Below are 24,875 nucleotides of genomic sequence, written 5' to 3'. Positions count from 1 at the left end.
GGTTCTTCAATTTAAGCCCACGAAAGGTCAAGTAAGATCAGGCTGGTCCAGCGGGGAAAAGACATACTGTGAATAATTACTGCCGGCGTTGCCATGGTGACAAGGTGCACTGTAGTACAATGTCGAATAGAGAGAGGGAAGCGGACTTCCCGCAGATTTCTCCGGCGCCTCGGCACCCCCGCAGGGCTGAGAACGCGCAACATCTCTGCTCTTTGCAAGCTAAAAACAACATGGAGCACTTTTGTGAGGAACTAAGTGTTATAGTACCACATGAAGACCCCCCCCACCCCCTCTTTTTTGGGTTGCATCCTTCGGGAACGAGCCCCCTAATGGGGCCCGCTGGATCTGGACACGTTTTGAAGTTTGGATCGGAAAACTGAAAGCCAATAAATAAATAGAGAGAGAGAAACAAATATATTTGAGCATGGATAGTAAGTATCAGTCATAAGTACACACTTGTGCTGATAAGAGTCACAAATTAAAACGCATTTCTGGCGTAACGATGACTTTATTTTTGTTCAGTGAGTAACTGTACTCAGAGGTTTTATGTTTATTTGACACGAAGACAAATGCAAAAATAGCAAAATCGATGAAAATGATCATTTTGCAGTGGTCTTTTTGCTACAGTGCTGTCAAACATAAGGAGTGCATCAGAAAAGTTGGAGAGATGTGCCAGGTCATTGGTAGATAAGGTAAAAAAAAAAAAAGTACACGAATATTTCGAATTGGTTCTGCTTATTAACTTCCTGTCTTGCTTTTGTTTTTTTTTGTTTTTTTTTTTCAACAGTGGTGTCCTCCTCGATCTTGGTCTCCCAATGAAGTCCTTTGGCTCAAACATTGACAGATGGCACAATCTTGACACCGATGTACTATTTGTACTCTCCGTCTCTTTGATTTGTCATCATTTTCCTCCGGCGGCTACATCCAGGGAAGTTGGCTACTGTCCCATGGATCTTACATTTCTAAAATGTGCAACTGGAGTCACAGGAACATTGAGGCTACTTTGGAGATGGTTTTATAGCCTTTACCTTTAACCTGCTTGTCTATAATTTTCTTTCTAATCTCCTGCGATAACTCGCTCCTTTGCTTTCTCTGGTCTACGTTTCGTGTGGTACACTTCATGTCACCAAAGAGCACAGTGACTACTTGCTACCATTGAAATAGGCTGACTGACTGATTACGAGTCTGAAGATGCCTGTGATGCTAATTATCGGACACACAATCAACAGAGATAGTGGAACGCTTGCATTGGACCACATGACGCTGTTCAGGTGTTATCTTTGTTGACGTGGCACTCACCCGTAACCTGCACGCCGATGCGGAAGTAGACGTTGGCGTTAGTGAGGTATCTCTCCACCAGGATGTAGTACCATTGCTCCCAGGCAGGCACCGAGGCATCCAGCTCACAGGGGCTCCACTCGCGGCAGTCGAGGGCACTCGAGTTGTGCACCGGGGGCGCCCGCGCTCTTATCTTCAACACCACGGGACAAGTGTCGCCACTCTTGTTCTTCACGCCGCAGTTCAACAGCTGAACTTTCACCTTTGATATGTAATTGGGAACAAACACTCTGCGAGTGCGCACACGCACAAACAGACACACACACACACACACACACACACACACACACACACACACACACACACACACACGCGCGCTTCGCATGAGAGGATGCACCACAGCAAATGAAACTAAAGAAATTAAAATCTATTCCAATGAATTTAGATCTCAAGCAATGAAGACACTAAAAGCACATTCAAAAATTATAACAACAACATTCCCGGCAGACTCATCGAACAACAGATCAACCACCTCGGAAAGAGTCATCACAACACTGACTTAGTGGACCAAAAAACATAATTGAAAACAGAATGTAAAAAACTTCATATTGCTCCTCCGACACTTCACTTTTACAGGAGGCAAACTCAATAAAGAAGCAGAGAAAATTGCATTTTTTAATGAACAAGTTGCACTTCTAGACTACAATAATAAGCTAGGGGAGCCACTTGAGGCAAATATGGTTTTATTTTTTATTTTTTTTATAATGCGACGTGTGCAGTTGCAAAAAGACTAGATGATTATTCGGAAAATGTATTGAAACTTTTGACGGGATGTTTGGCAGAAGCATCGCATGAATCAATCTCATCTCAACATTAAAATGTAGTAGAATGCAATTTTTGGCACGCTGCAGTTCGAAAAGAGAAATAAAGAAATAGAAAAAAAAATACGGCTGTTGGTCAGTCAGTAAATTATTTAATTTTTTTAAAATATGTACAAATTACCAAAACTTTAAAAAATATATACACAGGATCAGGACCTTGAACAGAAATAATTGCATACGAAATCGCAATCTCAATATTGCGGGAAAGAAAATCGCAATTTGATTATTTTTCAAAAATCATTCCGTTGGAGTGGACTTACTTGTAAAGAGCAGATCTGTTGTGAGCAGGAATCATCTGGTCAATGAAGTATCCCGGATACAGCACCGCGATCCCAACAAGCCTCTGGACAATGAGCTGAGGTTGGAACAGATACTGGCACTCCTCAGACAAACCCTACACCAAAAGGACACAGACAGACAGAGTGGATTTGCAGGGACGTCTTATAAATTGTGCAAGACTTGAAAGATGCTTATCATTCAGACCATCTGCCTCCAAAAGCATGTGAGCGTAAAGTCTGTCCCTGGGATTAATAACACATTTGGGCCCCCGCCATTTCCCTCCAGCGAGCCAGCCAGTGAAACGAGCACCTTCCATCCCACTCGGTGCTGCTGCGGCGTCCCATTAGAGCGTCACGTACGTCGGTGTGTGTGACACGAAGCCGGCAGTCTACTCGCACCATCGGCCGCCAAATTAGTTTGACGAGGAACAGAGCGTCACGAGTAGGACAGGTGTGAATGCCCAATGAGGTCTTTAGTTCCTGTCAAGTGAACACGAGCCCTCCTCTGTCCTCTCTCTGTAGTCATGATGATGTGGCGCGTCATTAGTCACCCTTTGATGGATTACAGCTCGCCATTCGGCTTTCAAATTGCAGCACACCATTTGAGGAACTTTTGAAGGCCTCCGATGACATCTTTCACGTGTTTATCTTCCTATTCAGCCATCAGGTTGTACTGTATATGTTGCTCATATTTACCAAAGAAGATGAAATTATCTACGTATCTCTCCATGAGAGGTGGGCATCTCTTTCCAAAAGACGATTCAATACAATTATCAACACACGGGATATGACACGATTCAAGGGTGTGACGATTTTAAAATATGACCGATGTTAACAATTCGATTTGGTTGGATTTAGAGGGGTTGCGATTCAATATGGTACGGCTGTAACGATGCCAATGTAAAATGCATCTCAAATCTGTACAAAGCCCAAACTATCCAAGGTAATGAAATTCAACAACAAACAAATCATCTCCACCGTCAGACCGATTTATATCTGGTTTACATCTTTCATAAAACACAATTTGATGTGTAACTCGAATCTCGAAACATGGGGCGGAGGTGTGGGGGTGAATATAATTCAAATATGCAATAATTTAAAAATGTAACGATTTGATCCAGCACATCAAATCAAAACCAATTTTCCGATTCCAAACATTTTTTGGGTTACACCTCGACTAACCATGCATGCGTTCATCACTTTAGAGTAGCCAAGGACATGAAAAGCTAACGCTATCCCACGAGGCCCTATTGCTAATATGAGCACGTTAAGCTAATAATACTAAATATTGCCTATACAGCATACATCAACCTACGTATGAACCGATAACTGTCTGTCTGTCTGTCTAAGTATCACTATAAATACACGTTCAGCTATCTACCCATCTTTGTAAAGCCAACTAAAACTACAAAATACTAATGACAAATTGAAATATATATTTTTTGGGAAGCAAAACACCAATAGAAAAAATTACGGCTTTCCAAAAACAGTGTATACGTTTCTTGCACCCGCCCCAGGTTGACTCTTTTGTAATGTGTTGCTTTATGGAAACCTCACAAATGCCAGATGCATCCAAGTCTGCTATGCGAATCGCTACACTACCAAATGGCATAAGGAAAGAATAATCAACAGTTAAGTGAGGGGGTAGTGGGGTAATGAGTCTGTGTCGTATTGTTGTGTCATTAATAAGAGTCTCGTTGCTTATCAGGGCACCCAACACGTGGGAGAACAAAGACGGATGGCCAGCCGCTGGGTTACACAGTCGATATCTTTCACATCTCATATTGCCTCCCATTAAATCCCTCATTGAACGCCAAGCTTTGCATGATGGGTAATCAGGAGTCGGGCGCGCTGGGCTGATAAGCCGTTAAACCAGACAGTATTAAATGGCACCATTATGTGCCAGGCTAGTTGTAGTCAATTAGGTTGAAACTGTAAAAATAAATGAAATAAACGTGAATGACTAGGAAACGTGAAATGTGAACTAACAACAACTCTGATCTTGCTAATGCAGACCCTGCGGCTAATGTTAGCACACTAAGCTATAACGTTACTAAAGAACCAGCTATTTTTACTCTACTCTAAAGAACACAAGGAGCTGGCTTTTTCAGTAGTTTTCTGTACAATTTTACACTTGTGTATATTTTTTTTATGTTTCAGCATTTACTGATGTTCGTCATGATATTCAATCAGGCAGTATGAGGGCCACCCTATGGGTGTCATGTGGGTCCTTTGAGATATAAGTAGCTTTAGTATCGTTAGCATTTTTTAACAACAATTCCTACTTTAATATCACTTCCCTGTGAAATAATTACACCGTGCTTCAGACAGATACAATAAGTCTTTTAAGAGCCATCACTTGATCGTTTTTTTTTGTGTGTGCGTGTTGCAAGCAAAAGTTTAATAGTTTGACGTTTTAGTCAATGAGGTTGAAACTGTAAAATGAATGACACATATGAAGTTCAAGGAGCCATCGAGTGTGCACTAACAACACCTGCAAACATTTTTTTCCATATTACAGATGAGTACCGCAGGATTTATTACACTTTATATGTGTGTGCAAGCAGGCGTGTAAGCATTATTCCTTGCCTGGCGGGAAATGGCCTCAGATAGCAGAATTTAGAAAAAGCTAAGAGTTTTCCATCTCTGCCGTGTGTCATTGGCGTCTCCAAACAGAACCAATTGCGCGTCTTGGGCAATTTCTGATGACATTCATGACTTTTTTTTTTTTTTCGTGTTCTGCCGGGGTATTTTGCATGGACCGCTGGAGACCACAAAGGAAAGCACAAACAAACACAGGGGCGGCAGCAGGTAAATTGCCTGCAATGGAAATCAGCTGGTCTTGATGTGACCACGTCGACGGACGCGATGAGATGAAGCAAAACTCCTCAGACACGGTTCTGCCTCTTTAGTTTCCGCAGCACAAGACAGAATACTAATCTCTTGAATACATCAGTCGTGGGGATTTTTCTTGTCTGCCCCATCCCCCCCCGCCAGGTGAACAAAAGGCAAGTGGCCAGAGGGGAACCTGAGGCTGTGCAAGGAATCGAGTGAAACCTCCATTCACCACGGGCGATACGTTTATGACCAGCTGCGATATTGTGAGACCGTCAGAATATTTTTTTAAAAGGATACAGTAATTCTCCCCTCCATTGTGAGAGTTATGGAATTTCAGGAATTAAAAACAGTTGATAAAAAGAAAGCCAATAGTTCGCTCATTTTTATACATATTTCATATATGCACTCATTTTATTTGTATATGGATGGGTGGATAGATAGATCCAGAGCAACTTTCTATTTTTTTTTTTTTTTTTTTTTTAATCTACTGCAAGCTTCGACAATAACGCTGCTCAATCCGCATCATTATGTTTCTATCGGGAGGGGAAGGGAGATTGTTTTGGTCAACAGGGGCATCCCGTCCATCACCTGGGTCCGGTCAAAGCAAAGCTCAGACATAGGATGGGAAAAAATAATAACTGCACAGCCGCATCCTTAAATCGCTCCTCCCTCCGGAGCTTTATGAACGCCACTGCGGCGATGACAGCCGATCATAAAAGCAGTCAAGTGTGGATCTATTTTAGTCGCCAGAGGAGCGGCGGCGGTGTACGAGTGGGACGATGGCGCAGCACAAACACCTGACACTTATGCACGATACACACGATAATGAGCTTATAATATCCCAAATTAAAGATCATCAACCCAAATCTGCCATCTGCGCTGTGGTGTCTAATAATCTTAATGGTTTATTTATGAAAACCTATTGTAGCGCGGCGTCCGTTACTATGGCTACTACCTGTTGCTGTGCTTTCTTACCCTGCGATTAGTCAGGTCACGTGCTGTGTGGAATACAAGAATCAGCACATGAGACTTGACATTCAAAAATAGTGACCACAAGCTGTGATTGAGCTGTCACTAAGCAACAAATGATTCAATTACAGCTAATTTTGTCCTTGGAGCTGGATTCATTTGACATCATTACTGGCGGTTATAAAACTGTTGTGCTACGCAGTGTGAGGACTCTCTCACTCGTCCGTCTTGCAAGCTACTTGTGGATAATGCAGAGCATACAACCCCATGAAGATGACAATTAGCATTTGCATGTTGTTATGAACAATGGGTTACAAATTGGGATCAGGTCATGAATATTTAGGTTGAAACGCTCAAATAAATAACGATTCCCAATGCATTTAGGAGTGTAGTTATGTTTAATTGCCGTTTGATTTGGATTTTGAGAGGGTGAGGGGGCCCTTGGAATGCCTGGACCCAAAAAGCTACAGTGTTTATTTTTCAACTCAAGGCCCACTGCGCATTGAGTGACACCATCAAACACTGCACAATAGCAGAAAAAAAATAATGTCAGGTACTCGCATCTCACACACATAGCAACTCACTGCAACGGGTAAAAAAAACTCCAAGGCCTAGTGTTCCTCTCGAGAAATAATGTTGAAGGTGGCACATTAGTCTACACCAGGGGTGTCGAACTCATTTTTGTCGCGGGCCACATTTTAGTTACAGTTTCCTTTGGAGGGCCATTATGACTGAAACCAGATAAAGAAGTCAAGAAAAACAGTTGATTCACCTATTGTTTCAATTACTGGAATGAAGGGTTTGGTCACAAGAAAATGCTTACAGTATCACTCTTATTTATTACAAATGAGAATTTGACATTTTGGTCGAGATTTTTGCCACCATCATGAAAGTTGTTTCGCGGGCCACATAAAATGATGTGGTGGGCTAGAACTGGCCCCCGGGCCTTGAGTTTGACACATGTGGTCTACACGCTACTCTCATTTGTGCACATGGCTCGGTGTGTGGCGACCCCCATCGATGTGATGTGAGCTGTTCTCAATGTTACCTTGACTGAGATCTTGCCTTCATCCTTGGGTAAATGCGCAGCCAGGAACCAGTCCCCCGGGAGCGGGCTGGTCACGTTGAACGCCCCCGTTGTTCGGTTCGGGAGCGTCCAGGTCAGAGTCACCGCGAAAGATCCTGGGACGACCGTATCCCGAGGGAAGTGAGTGTTCAGGGGGTTGATTACCGGAGGAGCGCCGGACCTGAAGTACCTGTCAATCACAGGGCATTTTTCATCATTATTTCACCGCTCGGGGTCGTGAACAACGGGGATGTCGAACACAACACTCACTCGCCAAAATAATAGGACGCCTGCACAGTCAACGCCAAGCTAAGCTCAAACAAGTCCTCTTGAAATATGTTAAGCGGCTTATGATAAATGTCATAGTAGGCTTAAAGTTTTCCACATAACTCCAGCATGAGACTCATCATTGTTTTCGTGTGTTTACCGTTTTGATGTAATTGATTGATTGTTTGAACGATATTTTTATGTTTGCTTTTTACAGAATGCACAGCAGCTTTGTATGCAGCTGAGTTGCATGTTTTTAAAGTCCTCTACAAATAAAGTTGAGTTGAGTTGAGATTGGTTGCTAGCTGGCTACCGGCTAAAGTTAGCTTTTTGTGCTAATATGTTTACTGTATGTGTTGAAAATGCAGGGATGTCGCTGTTCCCCGTGTGTCGAAATGAACAGCACACGCGGCTTCTGTGGCGTTAGCAGCATGCTTACAACAAGGCTAGGTGGCCTCACAAAAAACGTTTTTGAGTTTTGGTCGCCTCAGACCGGACTACAACCATCACATATCGAAATGAGTAAAATGTAATCGAAACGTTCAAAATGTACCATTTCAAATATCATAACATTTGGTATTCATTTTCTTCATTCACTGTGCTTTACGTAAACTGAACCCCAATGATGATAACGCGGAATTGTTGGCATGCCATTGCACACTCGCGTTTTGTGGTTTCACTGTTAGAAGTAGTCCCATCACCATGATGTGCAATCTAAAGTCCTACTAGAAATAATAGGGCCTGGTATTATCGGCTTCTGCGAGGGAAAGCATGTCCAATCAAAATTGCAAACTAAACACCACTTTTGGGGGAGGGAAAAAAACAAAGTGGAATTGACTTACACAGTGACATTGCGATTGGGGCAGCTGTCTCCGAAGGTACCGCCTTGTTCCTTGAAGGTAATGAGGTTCCATACGGCCATTATGGTGTCGTCAGGCACATTGAAGTGGAACAGTTCCACACTGGCGAAGGAGTTGAAAGCACTGAGCTTACGAGGCGTTCGGGTGAAGTATTCAGTCACAAAAAGGCAATCTGCCAAGGAAAGAGAACAACGTCTGAGAAAATGGACAATGTTGTTGGGTTTTTTTTTTTTGTTTGTTTTAACTAAGTCACATCTATGCGTGCAATCTTAGTCAGCAGGGGTGTCCAAACGTTTCCTACATGGGCCGCATACAGAAAAGTGAAAGGAAGGACGCAAGGGATATTTGGACATTATACAATTTGAATCCATTAAACACGCCAAAAAAAAAAAAAAAGCAACAACAACATATTGACCAGTGTTATGTATGTGTATTATACACTAGTGCCAACGTTGAGCAGGGTAGTTTTGATAATAATTTTGGTTGACAGCGGAGGGGGATATTTCCCAACATGGCGGCTCCCTGAGATGGATCAAAATAGGTGAGTTCATCTGTTTTAAGTCTTATTCCACAAAGGCAGTATTAATCAGAATGCCATGTTTGCACTAGTGGGGGCACATACAACTAATATCGCAAAAAATGTATTTCACTTCCCCTTGAAAGCAAAGTTTCCTGCTTGGTCATGAAACCAAATTCTGGTGCTCAAGAAGCCATCTATGTCCGATTTTGAAAGGCCCGAATTTATTATTAGCATTTAGATATGCAGAGAGTGGATGGATGGATGGACAAATGTTGAATTTGCATAATACCAATACAATACGTGAGGTGGAGGTATAATTTTTATCCACTCGGGGTCGTCACCCTCACGTTTCACAGGAACGTATCTGTGACCGTGACTGAATGCGTGTGACTTTAAAAGCCGGGACTCCATGAATCAGAGTAGAGTGTTGGTGGGCTGTTAACCGGCTAAACGGTTAGCCACTGTGTCGTGCGACTCGGCGTCGCTTGTGGTAAACAATACGGCAAATGTGTGTGAATATGTTCATGTGTTTATTTTGTTAGCTTTCTTCAATAAATAGACTGAAATTGCATTGGGGTCACGATTCATTCTGCTTAGGTAGCAGTGGTAGGCTAAATTAAATTAGCTAACTACTTTACCATAGAAGTGCAGTCGTGCAACTTTCACGAGGTACGCTTTGCAACAGCCACGTTGCACGGCTTTTTAATCAAGATTAATATAAATCTCCCCAATTCAATGAAACCTCAAAAAGTGAAGCATGCCCTGGCGAAGGATGACTGTAAAATAGATACTTTGCATTTTTGCATAACGAAAAAAAGTTCTAGAGGATATAAATAGCGTTGGGAGCCGTGTCAAATGATATTTTCACTCTATGCTTCAGACTGACAAATAAATGTAGCGCGGGCCACCAGCCTACAGTGGGCTGTATTTTGGACAGCCCCACTATAGGCTTTTTTTTTTTTTAAGGCAGCTGTGTGCATGTATGCTCACTGGCATCCTGCTTAATGTTAAATCCTTGGATTACACCCAGCCGACGCTCTGCATATAAAAGCAGCAGATCAAGCGACAGGTGTAATCTGTCACATTATACGCACAAGCCGGTCTGGCATTTAACTCAGACAGCAGGTGGGCAAAAACCCAGTTTAAAAAAAAAACAAAAAAACATTTAATTTCTATGCACTGCATCTCTTGTGAACATTAATAAAAGGATGCTAAGAGGCCTCCATCGGAACGTCGAGGGAGGAAAATCGAGGCCCACACTCAGCAGCCTGCTCTGACGTGTAATCGTAAAAAGGAGAAAATTTACCACACATAAAGCGCACACCAGCTCTCTCACAAGTAACCTTGACTGCTAAAGCCCGAGAAACTCGGGAGAATGAAGCAATCTTGTTGTCAAGAGCTAAACTCTGATCCTGGATAAAGCTCCAAGCTCCTGTTATTGTGCTCTCGCGCTCCGCTACATACGGGAGCTTCCTATACATTTAACTCCCTCTCACTTGTCAGCATCGAAAAGAAAAAAAAAATCTGTCCATTCAACCAACTTACTGAAGACTTGAAGTAAAGATGGAGGAAACTATTGGAGCACTCGGAACCATAGCTGGTAATTTAATTCCACATACATACATACATAGACACACACACGCACGCACGCACGCACGCACGCACGCACGCACACACACACACACACATACACACACACACACACACACAAATATGTTCCAGCTGCATAAGGATATTTCCAGACCCTACTTACCCTTTCCATGACCGATACCTTGTCTAATTTCAAAGTTTTCTTATGCCCCTGAAGGTAACAAGACAATTATATACCTTCTTAACGGTGAGTTTTCCACCAATCCCACCACACTTCTACTCCATGATTTCGGGCAAGATCGGCGCACCAACTCATGTTTCGGATTCCATGTTTCAACCCAGCCCACCATCCCGCTGCGTCCCCATCTTCCTTAGCCACACCTTTTCCTCCGTCTGACCTCGCCAGCCCACCACTTGCTACTCCACCTCCTGTCTAGCCACCTGCTCCCGGGCGACTCGTTTGTTCTGCCGTCGGGTTGATAAGAAGGAAATTTACCAGTCGTCCCGGCGAGCTAGACCAGAGAATCTTGTCTGTAATTGTGCTTCTATCGGAATGCATGACAAAATTCAGATGTCCAGTGAGACCGACGGTGTGCAAAAACACAGGTGATGCTCCCTAAAAATAAATAAATAAATAAATACATAAATAAAATGTCGACAGGGGTTGGTGCAGACTAAAGATTTTGAAATTTACTGCCGATATTATGCCATTCTGTCTGAGATTGACGCCCCCTGCGGATGGAATATTTTTATGGCCCGGCTATAAACACTTGACTGCCCACTGAAAATTTCCCATCGATGGTGTGGGCTGTGCATTATTACAAAAATAAATAATAATAATAAAATTTAAAAAAACACTTGAAGCTGTTCAAAGCCACTCCCATTTTTAGTTTACTGTCAAACTGAACAGAAAACTATTTAAGAATTAAAGCCAGGGAACTAAATTCAAGCAGACTGACGAGATGACAAGGAACACCTGGACAAGACACAAAAGGGTTGAGGGAGCTGATTGGTTGACACAAAGGATCACAAGAACAGGTGGAAACAAAGCCAAAACAAGGAAGACAAAAGCACACGAGGAAACAAAACCAAACGTAATCGAAACAAAAACAGAATCATGACACAAGTGGATGAGAGCACAATTTGAAAGCTTGGGTTGGGGTTAACCAAAATATTAAACAGATCCATCAATGCTTTACCCTCACATGGGTCGCGGGCACGCCGTAGCCTATCCCAGCTGTCTTCGGGCAGCAGGCACAGGACACCCTGAATTGGTTGCCAGCCAATCGCAGAGTAGACAAACAACCATTTGTACTCACAATCACACTTAGAGACAATTTAGAGTGTTCCATTGACCTGCCACGCATGTTTTTGGAATGTTACGAAAAACAACTTTGCAGATTCACAGAAGCAGAACTACCGGCTCGCATCACATTCTTATCCAATTTATGTCCACATACGAAAGAGGCCCATGTGTGGTATTAAAGAAGAGCATTTGAGGGTATTATAGTACTTCTCAATTAATTTTGATCAATATAAAAACTTTTATTAAAATCAATAAATAACATAGTAGCCACCACAGATGGCTTCTGCATGTCTGTGGATGCGAACTGTTCCACTTGGACATAACTCCTCTGAAAGTGCCCCTCCAAAAAAAATTCCGGATTGAAACAAGCCACTCGGGTATGCACCCAATCTGCTCACAATCCACAACCACACAATGAGTGGGTTCGGAAAACAACCCACGAATTTTTTTTCAATGTGTAAATCCACCCCAACCTGCTCACGATCCAAAGCTATCCAGCGAGCGGGTTAGGCAAACAACCCAGCATTTGATATTTAACCCCATCGACTCAAAATCCACAGTTGTAGCGAGTGGGTTGGAAAATCAACCCATCATTTTTGAGTGTGTACATTGTTTATGAGCCTATGGGTCACGGATACATTTTTCCTTTAGATTTTTATATTAAGTATCCATACAGGGTGGTGCTTTTATAACAACATTAAAATATACAAGGTATACAGTACACGGCATTTTGTCCATTAAATATAAAACTTCATTCACATAGTTGGTCATCCTACTCTCGCAGGAAAAAAAAAGAACCCAGAACACATTTCACAAGATAATTGAACGTCACTGAGGAGTAAGCACTCTTTCCCAGTTATCACAAACAGTAAAACAAAGTGCAGACAGACATTTTTTGAGGAGGTGGGGTGGGTTTCATCCTACTAGAGCATAAAAAAAAGAAGACCGGGAGGACACAAAGGTATGCATGCTGTCATAGCTGATGTCTTTGTTACATGTTTGGTCTCACACCTTGACGTTGAATCTATGTATGGAGGGCAAAGAAAATTGGGTCCGCAGTTGCTTGTGACAATCTGATCCAAGCAACTCACTGTTAATGTCACTTCGGCTTTTTTTTTTTTTTTTTTTTTTTGGGATGAGTAACTTGAACAATGCGCCATAAACGCAGAAGAGAGAAGAGGGACGATGAAAGTATGTCATAAAAAAAAGAACGCACCACGCAGTATGCAGTGAAACGTTGGCAAGCGGCTCGCTCACCGGAACCGTTTCAGCACCAGGACCAGATGAACAGCTCCACGCGAGAATCCCCCCCCCCCCGCCTCCCCGCCCGTCACAAACAAATACATTGACACAAAGCGGTGCACTCACCCACAGGAACGCAGAGGAAAGTGTAAACGATGAAGGGCAGCATCCTCGTGACGGGGCAGCAGTCCACCCTCCACATGCTTCCGAGTGTTCGTAGCCGTGGGCTCGAGCCGCGGTGCAGCTCGCTGTTGCCGCTTTACATTTTTACATCCTCCTCCCCCCTCTCCTCTCCTCTCCTCCCTCCCTTTCTCTCCCTGGCTCATCGACCAGCTGTTAGTGCATGACGTCACCCAGACGACGGGCGCGCGCCGCCTGCTGGTTGGCTAAGGAGTGTGGGGGAGCTTTGTTTTGGGCAGTCGGCGGGGGAGGGCGCGCGCACGGAGACGTGCAGCGGCCGGGCACGTCACGCATGTTTTCTAGCAATGATGTCAACAGTAGGGTGACACACTGACAAGTTCATCATGGGCTTCATCGCGGTTGGCAAGGGTATCGATTGTTGAGACAGTTGAAACCGCAAAATAGTGTTGACAGGAATGTGAAGTCACTCACAGCTCTGACTCACATTTTGACCAATGACCAGTTTGCTTCGTCAGGGATCACGTTACATTGTGCGCGTATACGTCACGTTCTGGCCTGTCAGTGTGTATACAAATAATACGTACGCAAAGCGTGCTCTGTGATCGACCAGTCCAGTGTGTACGCTGCTGTCTTGACCCAAAGTCAACTGGGATAGTGTCCAGGTCACCCACAACCGCAACGAGGTGAAGCTATAAAGAAAATGGATGGATGCATGCAAGTATAAATACTTGAGGAGGGCAGAATACTTAATAGATCATGTTCTGTTGATTGAGTCTAAACTGATACTGTCAATCATATTCCACTACTGTGACATGGACAAATGGATGCAACCTCATCAAGCATCTTGATGCCCTACACTACATTTGAGCCACGAAAATAAATCTGCTTAAGGCATTCGGTGGATGGAATATATCCCACCTGGTCATCTCAGGGCCATTCCACACCACGAGGCGCCCTAGAGCCGCTATACAAGTCAAGCTGGATTCCAAAAACGGATATCTTACTGAGGGACGAATACTTGCAAACGTGGCGAATCTTGAACATCAAAAATTCCTTGGCGACAAGAAAAACAGTTTAAGTAAAAACTGCCTGGGAACAGCTTTGCAACGCACCCTGATGAAAATCCCAAATTTGCCACATTCGCAAGCATTCACCTGTCAGTGAGATATGAGATTTAAGTGCGTCACACTGTACCATTTTAGCAGTGATAACATGATAATATCACATATTTAGAAACAAATTCACTTTACAGGGTCTTTAATGACTATGTTTACACTTACACATTCAAATACCCTCCCCCCTATATCAAAACATAATAAATTGAGCAGAGACCGTTGAAGGGAAAAGCAACAGGTAAGAGTATTGCGCAACAACCGCCCATTCTACAAGAAGTGGAGACCGACTCAGAATTGCAGTCGGGATTATTTTTAGGCCGCTGCTTCAATATGAGTCACAATTGTCTTGAGCAGACTCTCGTCAGGGAGCGAACAAGCCGCTGAACCGAGGGGCATCTATTAAACATGACACTGCACACTTAGCAAGCAAATATGAGCACATTTCTCGGCTACGGATGGGAGATGCTGCTCGGTCCTTCCCTTCAGTGATTAAAATTTAGCGCAGGGAATGAAGTAATGGCCAACGAAGGAGCTGTAAGAATTGGGCTAGGATTTGTCTCAGACTTGGTAAATGGTGCTGCTCTGTGATCGCTATTCTGTCGGCAGAATTTTGCAAAAAAATAGGTAGCAAAAAAATAAATAAATAAATGGAGGGGTGAATCATGGGTCGACGGAGATGGAACTCGAATTCCAGCAATCCATTTTCTATACCACTTATGCTGTGCAGGGTGACTGCAGGGGCTGACTTGGGTTGAGAACTGCACCCTGGACGCGTATCCTGTTTATCAGAGGGCAAGCGAGACAGCTACGTGAACCACTGCACTATAACGATCACCTGGGGACTCTCCGGAGTGACTCCAGTTTTACACTAGGGTAAAAATTTTCACATGCGGGGGCGGGCATTTCAGTTCCTTTCATTAGGAAAAGCATGTGACACAGACTCAAGGATTTTTTTTCCTTATTTCAAATGTGTTAACTTTTGCAATTTCCATAAATGTGAAACTTTTCAGCTTTATCCATTATACATGCCCCCCTTCAGGGTCATTTGATGGAAGAGAAAAAAACGGATGGCCGGTAAAACAGCTTTAAAAACTGGCGGAGGTGCTACAGGAGGCGCTTTGTGGGTGGCATTCACACTCCCACAACAGCACACACACACACACACCCACGGGGTCTGAGTTATTTCTGCTGTCAACAGCCAGCAGCCTTTGTTAGTTTCGAACAGAAACGCACTGCTGCATCAAATGTTCCGCTGTGAAAAAATGAGTCACTGCTGTGACGTTATCGTGTTAAGTTCGACAAATAAACTGACCGTGTGGGGGAGAAAGCTCTGGTACACATCCCCTGCGCTCCGCATGCACCATCACGGCATTCGATTCGTTCCTGTTAGGACACGATATTTGCACTCTTTTAAAATGAAGTCAAAACAGATGCTTTGCACGGAAGGAAAAACAAACCCACCTGGGTTTCTGTTCTCCAGACACCTGTTTAGTTTAAGTTTCCACGGTGCAACTAACTCTCAATCCTCACACAACCCTTAAAACACTTTTAATCGCACGGTTTGCTACAGCAAGATGTTTGTGGCTCAACAGTGCCCCCATGTGATAATCCATCAAATTGCAGCCGGTAATGCTCCGGAAGAAAATTCTTCTGAAACGCTTTTGTTTCGACAATTTATGATATTTAAAGGACAGAGTCATTTACAAATTGTAACAGTTAAGGCACAAGTTCACACTGGGCCTTGATAAGATCTCAGTACATCATCCAATCACCAAAATATAAACAATATTCTGCTACTGTAGTTCTCCTGTTTTTGTGTGACGCAGAACACGAACCCAAAAGGACGACGACCAGTATACACGGGGTCCAGGCTGGGTGTATCACATTCGGAACACTCCGAAACGGGTCTTCTTTGTTGGTGCGTTAAGTGCTGCACTCAGACTCAGTCCCAACACCAGGCGAGTGTCAGCAGGATCAATAATTCCGTCATCCCACAGTCTAGGGAGGGGGAAACATGAAGCGTCATGAGATGAAAACTACTCTCATGCTTACAGATGAACAGTAGATATAAAAAGTCTACAACACACACAACCACGTTCCCAGCTAGAAGAGGGTGTGCACCCTTGTGCAAATAGATGATCTCACTCGTTTAATTTTACTTCCCCTCTTAAAAATACGTGTTTTTTCCCAATAGAGCTGTACAGGTCATAGGTAACAATGCTTTGACAATTTTTTTTTTTTTGTATCCCAAAAACTGGCATTAGCGTGTGTAGACTTATGATCGCCTGTATTCAAAGCAAATCAATTGAGTGGAACCTCCAAAGTCAAATGTATGTATTTCCGAACATATCTAATTAAATGTTATTAATTAAGATTAGACAGACAGATCCAAAGTGCCCTCGAGCAAGCCCCCAACTAAAGGACAAGGTACCTAACATGCAGCCCGCTACTGTTAAAACATGAGGGCAACACTTGAACCCTTCTTTTTTGCATAGTTCTGTTTATTATGGGTGTGATTACACTGCCGGCCACTAGGTGGCACACTCCTTTATTTAACACTGTAGATTTGACAGATTAGATAAGATAAGATAAGATAAGATAAGAAACTTTTATTCGTCTCGCAATGGAGAAATTCCCAATTCACAGCAGCAAAGTTATGAAAGGAAGAAGTAGAACAACAAAATATAGGAGCTGCAGGAAAGGCAGCCACTCTCGCGGCGCGGAGTGAAAATTATTTCAAATTTATTTATCTGTATTCGTTAGGACAAAAGCTAGTTTTAAAATATGAACGAATCAGATATTGACTGACAGATGACATTTCACTTTGGGGGTTCCACTGTACCAGCAAAGTGGCCCTGCTGTTCATACAACAGAAAATGGCCAACATTACCTGGCACTGGAGAAGTAGGGACTTCCTTCTTCTTCAAATCGCCGCACTATTGGTTCCTTCATGGCGGCTTCCTGCTCTGCTGTGAACTTTTGAGAGGTCAATAATGATGAGATTGTTGCTAAGCGTTTTCCATTTACACAAGGTAAAAAAAATGCCAATTTTGGCACCATGTGGACATTACCTTTTAATGTGTCGTCTCATTGTGTTCACATAGCATAATGTCTAATAATCTTAATCATCAGTACCAAGCTGAGGTGTCATTTTGCAGCTATGAAAGCTCTCCGCACATCCCCCACAGGACATCTAACGCATTTTAATTGCAGCCAACGACAGCACTAATCAGAATCATTACCACATTAAGTAATGGCATAATGGGTGATCTTTAAATAAAAGATGTCAAATCATTATGTTTATGCTTTTGGCAGGATATCCTGAGTAGCTAGCGCAAGCCTTTTGTTACCTCCTTTCCCTCTCTGGCTCGCTGATCCTTGGTGATGGTGGCCAGGACGGTGGCGGCCTGCTCTCCGCCCATGACGGAGATCCTGGAATTTGGCCACATGTAGAGGAATCGGGGGCTGTGGAAGGAGGCAATCACTCAGTCAGTTAGCGTGCTCTGGATGTGCTAGCCATGATGAGAGGGATGGGGAAAAAAAACACAAAGTGGTGTTTTAGGAAGCCTGGAGGGGAAAATAGCCGGCAAGGCAAGTCTGGTTGAAAAAAAAAAGGAAAAATCAATATAGATCTAACAACACACTAGTAGTTCATCTCCTAACAACCCAAATTATCCTTATTTTCTGCTATTAAACTACTCGGAGGATGTGCACTTCATCAATTTGTACTGCCGCCAGTCACGGCACAACAAAACCAGATCGTCCAAGTGCAAAGTGGTCGTACCTGTAGGCTCGTCCGCACATGCCGTAGTTGCCTGCTCCGTACGAGCCGCCGATGATGACGGTCATCTTGGGGACATTCGCGCAGGCAACAGCAGTGACCATCTTAGCGCCATCCTTGGCGATACCTCCGGCTTCATATTCTCTGCCCACCATGAAACCTTATCGGGAAGACACGTTATCAACTTCACTGGTCACATCAACACAAAGTAAGATTTTTTGTGGACTACAACAACCAAATTTTTTTCCTTTCTTTTTTTTCTTTAAAAAAAATTCAAACTTTTTACTTACCATTATGCCCTGAAAAATAAAATCTTTATTCACAGAATGGGGAAAGGTGAGACGTTTTTTTTTCTTTCTTGAAAAATAACTTATTCACACAACTTTTTCCTGACAAATTTTATATTATTTTCATGAAAGATGTCTTTTTTGATTAGAAAAATGACCTTTTTGAAATTAAACTCCTCTCTCTAAAAATACACAGAGAAAATTAGGCTTAAAAAAGTTTTGAAGGGGTTCACTTAGCATTATGTTTATTTGCATCCATGACCAATTTCTTTTATTTTATTTTTTAACAAATTACTGAGCAGTTATTTACAAGGCTTGCTCCCTTTCACGGTGCAATGCGAATAGCTCATCAAACAAGGTATTTTTTGGTTTGGTTTTAGAGAACGAGGATTCTGCCCGACGCCGGCGGTCACAGCTACTTATGAAGACACGCCGGCAAGTTCCCACTCACCTGTTATGTTTTGCAGGAAAATAAGTGGAATGTTTCGCTGGCAACATAACTCGATGAAATGAGTGCCCTAAAAAAAAAAAAAGTGGCTGGAGTAAATTCAGAACAGAAGTGTTCGGCCATGCTCTTCGTGTCTTTGTTTTGAGGTTCTTCTCTTATTAGAGTGTGTAAACAAATCGGCAGACTAATTATCAGTCACGTCACTTTCCGACAGCACAGATGCCATCATTTCTTTGCAGCTTTTCACTTTTGCAAAAACACAAACAGCTCTGAGTGAGCCATTCAGCGTCGCAGAAGGCCGCCTGCATTTTCGGCGATGACATCCAAAAGCGGTCGCAGTATTGATTTTCCATGGATGTGCTTGGCGAGCACATTTGAGGCACCGCGCCCGACGCATTCAACAGCAATCACACTGATAAAACACCCAATGTTCGCACTTTCACACCGAGACGGGAAAATGAATCAGATGGCCTCCCCCCTCCCCCGCTACCAAATCGAATGCCAATTGTGAAACGCGTACGAGTCCATAATGACACATTCAACACCTCGTCCATTTAAAGGGCGGTTACAGTTCAGCTCTGTTCACGGCAGAACGGCCTGGCAAATTAAGCGAACGACGGTGAATAAAAATGGTCCGTGGCTTTCAAACGCAACCCTATTACGATAGTATTCGGGGCCACTCAGGAGTAGGCCCAGACAAACGCAATTAGAGAGCTTATTGTAGCGGCCCCTCCACTAAGAAGGGTCAGAACAAATCATCTATTAGGACGAGGCACTCTCATGAGAGGAATATTGGAATTCATTGTTGGAGGCAGCACATATCCCCGTGGGAGGGGGCTTCCGGCGGCTAATGTGTTTAAGTCCTTGACACTTCAAGAACACTGCGGTCTCACTCTCTGAAAAACTTTCACATGACTGAGCCGTTGAGCCCGTGTTGCCGCAACAAGTAATATTTTACCTTTTTTGCAGATTCTGAAAACAGCACTCCGTTGTTGCCGATGATTCCGACGGGGTAACCGAAAATTCTGGAAAATCCTGCAGGGAAATATTCACAGTCAAGGACAGTAATGCAGGCGGTGGACTCCAATAATAGACATAATTTCCTTCATGGGGGGAGAGGTACCCATTCATCCATTTTCTATGACGTTCATTTTTTTTTCCCCTCCATTCACACCGTCACTGAAATGGTAACCAACTCGGAGTGAAATTTAATCTAATTCAAATCAACATTGAAATGTTGTAGAATGCAATTTTAAAATACAAGGAACGTGGACCTTAAGAAAATTGCATACTTGCAATCATAATACCGAGGGGAAGAAAATTGCAATTGGATTATTTTTAAAAATCAATCAGCCCTTAAACCAACCCAAGTTGGCTGCATTGAAGTCAGGCGAGTGTAACGCTACACAATCACTGACCCCTTGTAGAAATAACAATGTAGTATTTTTTCCCCAGGCATTTTGTTCAGTTTTGTTCTTAAACGTACCTGTCACAAGCGTGTCTCCATAGAATGCCTTGAATTCATCAAATTTACTTCCGTCAACAATTCTGGCAATGACCTACAAGCCCAAAAAAACCACAATTATGCACACATGCTGAGAGAGCAAACGGACGATTTTTTTGCTTTGAGTGAATAATTCATCCCCCCCACAAAAAAATTATGAAGTAGCCCACCGGTGGTATGCAAAGACTTGGTTTTGGAGCTATGTGGTTAAAGGTTTGAATGTTGAAGCTGGGAATGTAAAAATATGGAAAGTGGAAGTGGTTGTTGGAGAGGTACAAATTTGCTTCCTGGGCACTGCTGCGACACTAACGTGCTTTCCCATCATTCTTTTGCTTGTATGTAAATTGTGCAATTTGGTTCTTTTGTGTGGTGGAATGCATTCAGCACAATGATTCTGCACATTGAAAAGAAATGGTCCTCTCGGGGAAAAGAATAAAAATGAAAATGTGCATAGAAATAGCAGGGGAAAAAATAGACTTCAATCTATGTCGTCAATGTACCTCTCTAACGTCAAAGTTCCGTTTGAGATTGTCTCCAACAATGCCATAGAGTTCGTCTGCAGGGTAAAGAGGAGCTTCGGTGGGTTCCGTAGTAACCTGCGAGACACAACAACACAACATCAGCTTGTCTCACACATCACCCAACACACATTTATCTGGACTTACATCTAGATTTTTCTTGTAATTGAGGCTTCGTACGGCCTTCCGCGCTAAATGAAGAGCATGGTTGTCATCTAAGGCGTAATGGTCTGTCACACCGGACTTCCTGTCAGAACAGATCAGAGAGCTATTTCACACACGCTGTGTAATGACAAATGATGGTGTGAGGTCACTGAAAAATCTGGGTGACACGAAAAAACGTACGTAAAAAACAAAAACAAAACAAAACAAAAAAAAGTAAAAGTAAAAGTGCCGTTCTCAACCTGCAGTGAAGATCGGCACCTCCGAGGTCCTCAGCGGAAACTTGCTCTCCGGTAGCAGCTTTGACCTGAGAGCACACAAGCAAAAAGATTACCAACTTAGTACTGGCAACAAATTATAGATCATTAAAGTCAAACTGACAATCATAATCATTACACGTGACATTTTTATCATTGGAAAAAAAAACATGAAATACCAGTGGAGGTCCACCAAGGAAAATAGTTCCTTGTTTCCTGACAATGATGCTTTCATCCGCCATGGCGGGGACGTACGCTCCACCAGCAGTGCAGGAGCCCATCACCACGGCAATCTCGAGGACAAAGATAAAAGACAGCATTTTCAAAAGCGCCGTTCATGAAGCCGGGTCCCAAAAAAAATAACAACAACTTTCTTGAAGTGAAACATTTTCAATAACATCAGGTAAGAGCTGCAGTATTACCTGCGCTATTCCCTCGGATGACAGCCTGGCCTGGTTGAAGAAAATACGTCCAAAGTGATCTCTGTCGGGAAAAACGTCTGCCTGTCTGGGAAGATTGGCGCCTCCTGAGTCCACTGAAGTGATCAAAAACATCATACTGAGCAGATGATGCAGACATATACATATATATATAAATAAAGTGAAGGTTTTATAGAACCTGTTTTTAATTAGATTCCAAAATTCACCTAAGTAGATGCAGGGCAAATGGTTCTGCTGGGCGATTTCTTGTGCACGAAGATGCTTCTTGACTGTAATGGGGTAGTACGTCCCGCCTTTGACCGTGGCATCGTTGGCAACAATGACACATTCTACCCTGGTTAAGAAAAATGAACATTTATTTATTACCTGACACCCCTGTGTGACATTAAATGAGAAAAGCTTGTGTGTATTTTTATCCGTTCATAGGCCAAGATGCACTTCGACGATGTTAGTAAAGACGTAAAAAGAAAGTTTTGAATTTCACCAAATTGTTCAGTTATAATTGCATTTACCCAGTGTTTGTATGGGGCCATGATCGCCAGCTGCATATCATAATTTTGTATTTTGTTGTTTTCCATGATCTGAGCAAGTGGAAGCATATAAATGTTTAACATGAGAGGCCCTAGAATGCAGCCTTGGTGCATCCCACATGTAATTTTGGTCTGCTTATTTCAAGTTAAATATTGACACAAATAATTCCTGTAATTTGAGCAATATTAAAAACCGATGAAGAACTGATTTCCACTTTTTAACTGTGTTGAATGCGGGCCTGAGATCGAATAAAGTTAAGAGTGAAGTTCTACCATGATATGTGGTTAAATATACTGTATGTCACTTTGACCAGAGCAGTCTCTGTGGTATGATTTGGTCTAAAACCTGATTGGGAGACCAAAGCAGCTGTTTATTGGTTCAAATAAAATAGCTGTTGAAAAACAACCTTTTCAAAAAGTTTGCTGAGAAAAAGAAAGATTTGATGTTGGACTGTGATTGTGCTCAAATGTTACCCAGACACTCGTCCAATCCCAGTTATCATCCCGCCTGCTGGCACTTCCTCTTTTCCATACAACTCGTACGCCGCAAACTGGGAAAGTTCTAAAAAAGGAGTCCTGCAGAACAACCAGTTGATATCATTAGGCAAACACTAAGCATCTTTCTTAAGCATAGAGTAGAAATGATCAGGGGTAAAATTACAAATGTAGAGATTTGATATCTATTACATAGTGCCTTGGTTTTAGAGTGTGACCCAAAAGAAAGAATGTAAGTATATTGGATGGTACCCTGGATCCAGGAGTCTATCGATGCGTTCTCTGGGTAAGAGTTTACCGCGGGAAGTGTGAAGTTTTCTGGCTTTTTCTCCACCACCTGCAATAACAACACAATAAAACCTGAATAGCTCTTGTGTGAGGTGACCATTCCTTTGCATCGTGAACATCACGATCACAACGTAATTTCTCGTGATACAACAAACTCCAAATAGTCAGTCAAGCTCTTAGTTGAAGATACTGCAAGTCTCTCACAACATGCGTCATGACAGAATGGTGATATAAATGAACAGCAGATAATTGCAAACCACTCACTAATAAATACATTTGACATTACAAGAACCCTCGTACCATAGTAGCATCAACTACAAATGCTGTAACTAATTCCCACCCACCTAATTTAATCTTCTCCGTCCGGCTTTTCAATTCATCAACAAGGGCTTGCATCCGCTCATAATTCTCCTGGAAGACAAAAATGACATTTGTATGTTGAGTCATATGACTTCTCACTGCGATACAAGTGCACCAACCTGCTTAAGGGATGGTATAAAAATTTGCATTGGGATTACCAAACAGCATCGGTATTAGAAACAGACAACGAATGTACTTCCCAGTTACTACCCATTCGGAGGAACAAGACAAAATAAACAAGACACCAATAACCAACCTGGGGGAGACAGAACGAGAAGCATGGCGGGTTGTTGTTAAGCACCTCGATATTTTAGATGTGAAAGGAAAACAGTCGGAAGGGGGGAAAAAAAACAATAGAGTCAAACCATTCTCCTTTAATGTGAGGATGGTTAGAGTCAGAGAATAAAACATAAAAAATAACTATATCACAGATACACACAGTGAAAGATTGACTTTGAATACAAAATAAGAAGTCATGAACTCTTTATATACATTAGACATTGTAAAAATCAGTGATAGCAATAGTTTTAAAATCCACCCACAAAGTATTTTAAGTGTTGTCCATACACACCAAAACACTAAGAGAGGAATGCAAATTGTTGCGCACACACTGTGAAAAGTGAATTTTCCTCTTGGTGAATACTATTGGCATTTTTGGGGGAATACACCCCATGTTGTAGCCGAGTACAGATGAAAGAAAGAAATAAGAGAGTTGTGTCAGGGGCACCTTGGTGGATGATGGATGAATGGATTGTTTTGCTATATATAGTTACAAGTTTTACTAAAAATGAACATGTTTCTTTAATTCCATACTAATATAAACTACTGACAACATAACTCCCAAATTCCAAATGCAGCATAAGACACTGTCAATGCCAATGTTCACTTTTAAGATAACCAATACTATTCTCACTTATATGAGGTTCAAACGATTTCTTTTGCAGAGTCAGTCAACATTTTGACCTTTTCCTGGGACGTGCAGCTTCTCTCGATAACATGAGCAAGGTTGCCGCTAGCAAGTTGACGATAGCATGTAGCTCACCTGATAGTCGGCGGAGTGTTTGTCAGGCTGAGAGCCGAGCCGGGCGACTTTGTCACCGTGATAACATCTCGTCCAAGCCAGGAGGGGACTCCTATAACGGAGCAGCAGCGGCTTAACCATCTGAAGAAGCATGCTGAGGCCAAGTTTTTACTCAATGGGAAGTTTTTTTCCCCCTCTTCTTGGTAGCCTAGCCTAGCAGCGCTCTTGCTTTCTGGTTGCTGTCAGCGCCAATGGAAATCCATACCGCTCTCTGGTGGCAGTATGATGCAGTGCATTCAGACGCTGCTTTAAAATACAAAAATAAAGTGAAAGTTAAAATTATATCAATCTCCACAGTGGTATCTTGAAATACAGTTGATGTGTTACATGACTCTATTCATATCTGGGATCATTTTTCTTCACTGTAATGTAA

The 24,875-nt window shown here is 42.6% G+C and overlaps 2 protein-coding genes and 1 long non-coding RNA gene across 3 annotated transcripts in view; 1 reads left to right on the top strand and 2 right to left on the bottom strand.

Annotated features, from left to right (window-relative positions):
- tmem8b (transmembrane protein 8B) overlaps nucleotides 1-14,469 on the bottom strand; it is a 33,884-nt gene extending 19,415 nt beyond the window's left edge. The window contains exons 1-5 of the mRNA XM_019885500.1: nucleotides 13,222-14,469; nucleotides 8,420-8,609; nucleotides 7,293-7,500; nucleotides 2,420-2,553; nucleotides 1,300-1,568 (exon numbers count right to left, since the gene is read on the bottom strand). Of these exons, the coding sequence (XP_019741059.1) occupies nucleotides 1,300-1,568; nucleotides 2,420-2,553; nucleotides 7,293-7,500; nucleotides 8,420-8,609; nucleotides 13,222-13,297 (877 nt within the window). The 5' untranslated portion in view covers nucleotides 13,298-14,469. The remainder of the gene's footprint in view (nucleotides 1-1,299; nucleotides 1,569-2,419; nucleotides 2,554-7,292; nucleotides 7,501-8,419; nucleotides 8,610-13,221) is intronic.
- Nucleotides 4,051-5,639, top strand: LOC109525187 (uncharacterized). Its single transcript, XR_002170092.1, has 2 exons — nucleotides 4,051-5,334; nucleotides 5,435-5,639. It is a non-coding gene; the product is annotated as an uncharacterized LOC109525187 (long non-coding RNA).
- A 1,541-nt stretch (nucleotides 14,470-16,010) lies between the features above and the next one.
- mccc2 (methylcrotonyl-CoA carboxylase subunit 2) lies at nucleotides 16,011-24,595 on the bottom strand. Its single transcript, XM_019885485.1, has 17 exons — nucleotides 24,464-24,595; nucleotides 23,406-23,472; nucleotides 23,026-23,110; nucleotides 22,753-22,854; nucleotides 21,955-22,082; nucleotides 21,731-21,843; nucleotides 21,488-21,601; nucleotides 21,294-21,358; nucleotides 21,037-21,136; nucleotides 20,872-20,967; nucleotides 20,354-20,426; nucleotides 19,826-19,902; nucleotides 18,871-18,937; nucleotides 18,136-18,292; nucleotides 17,702-17,816; nucleotides 17,242-17,327; nucleotides 16,011-16,349 (listed from the first exon to the last, which is right to left on the bottom strand). The coding sequence occupies exons 1-17, from the start codon at nucleotides 24,593-24,595 to the stop codon at nucleotides 16,232-16,234; spliced, it is 1,695 nt and encodes a 564-aa protein (XP_019741044.1). The 3' UTR covers nucleotides 16,011-16,231.
- Between the last annotated feature and the right edge of the window lie 280 nt (nucleotides 24,596-24,875).

The sequence above is a fragment of the Hippocampus comes genome, unplaced genomic scaffold (genome assembly GCF_001891065.2).
Source record: "Hippocampus comes isolate QL1 unplaced genomic scaffold, H_comes_QL1_v1.1 scaffold78, whole genome shotgun sequence".
In the NCBI taxonomy this organism is placed as follows: Eukaryota; Metazoa; Chordata; class Actinopteri; order Syngnathiformes; family Syngnathidae; genus Hippocampus; species Hippocampus comes.
Note: the sequence above shows the minus strand (reverse complement) of the source record. Positions and strands in the feature narration are given on the sequence as shown.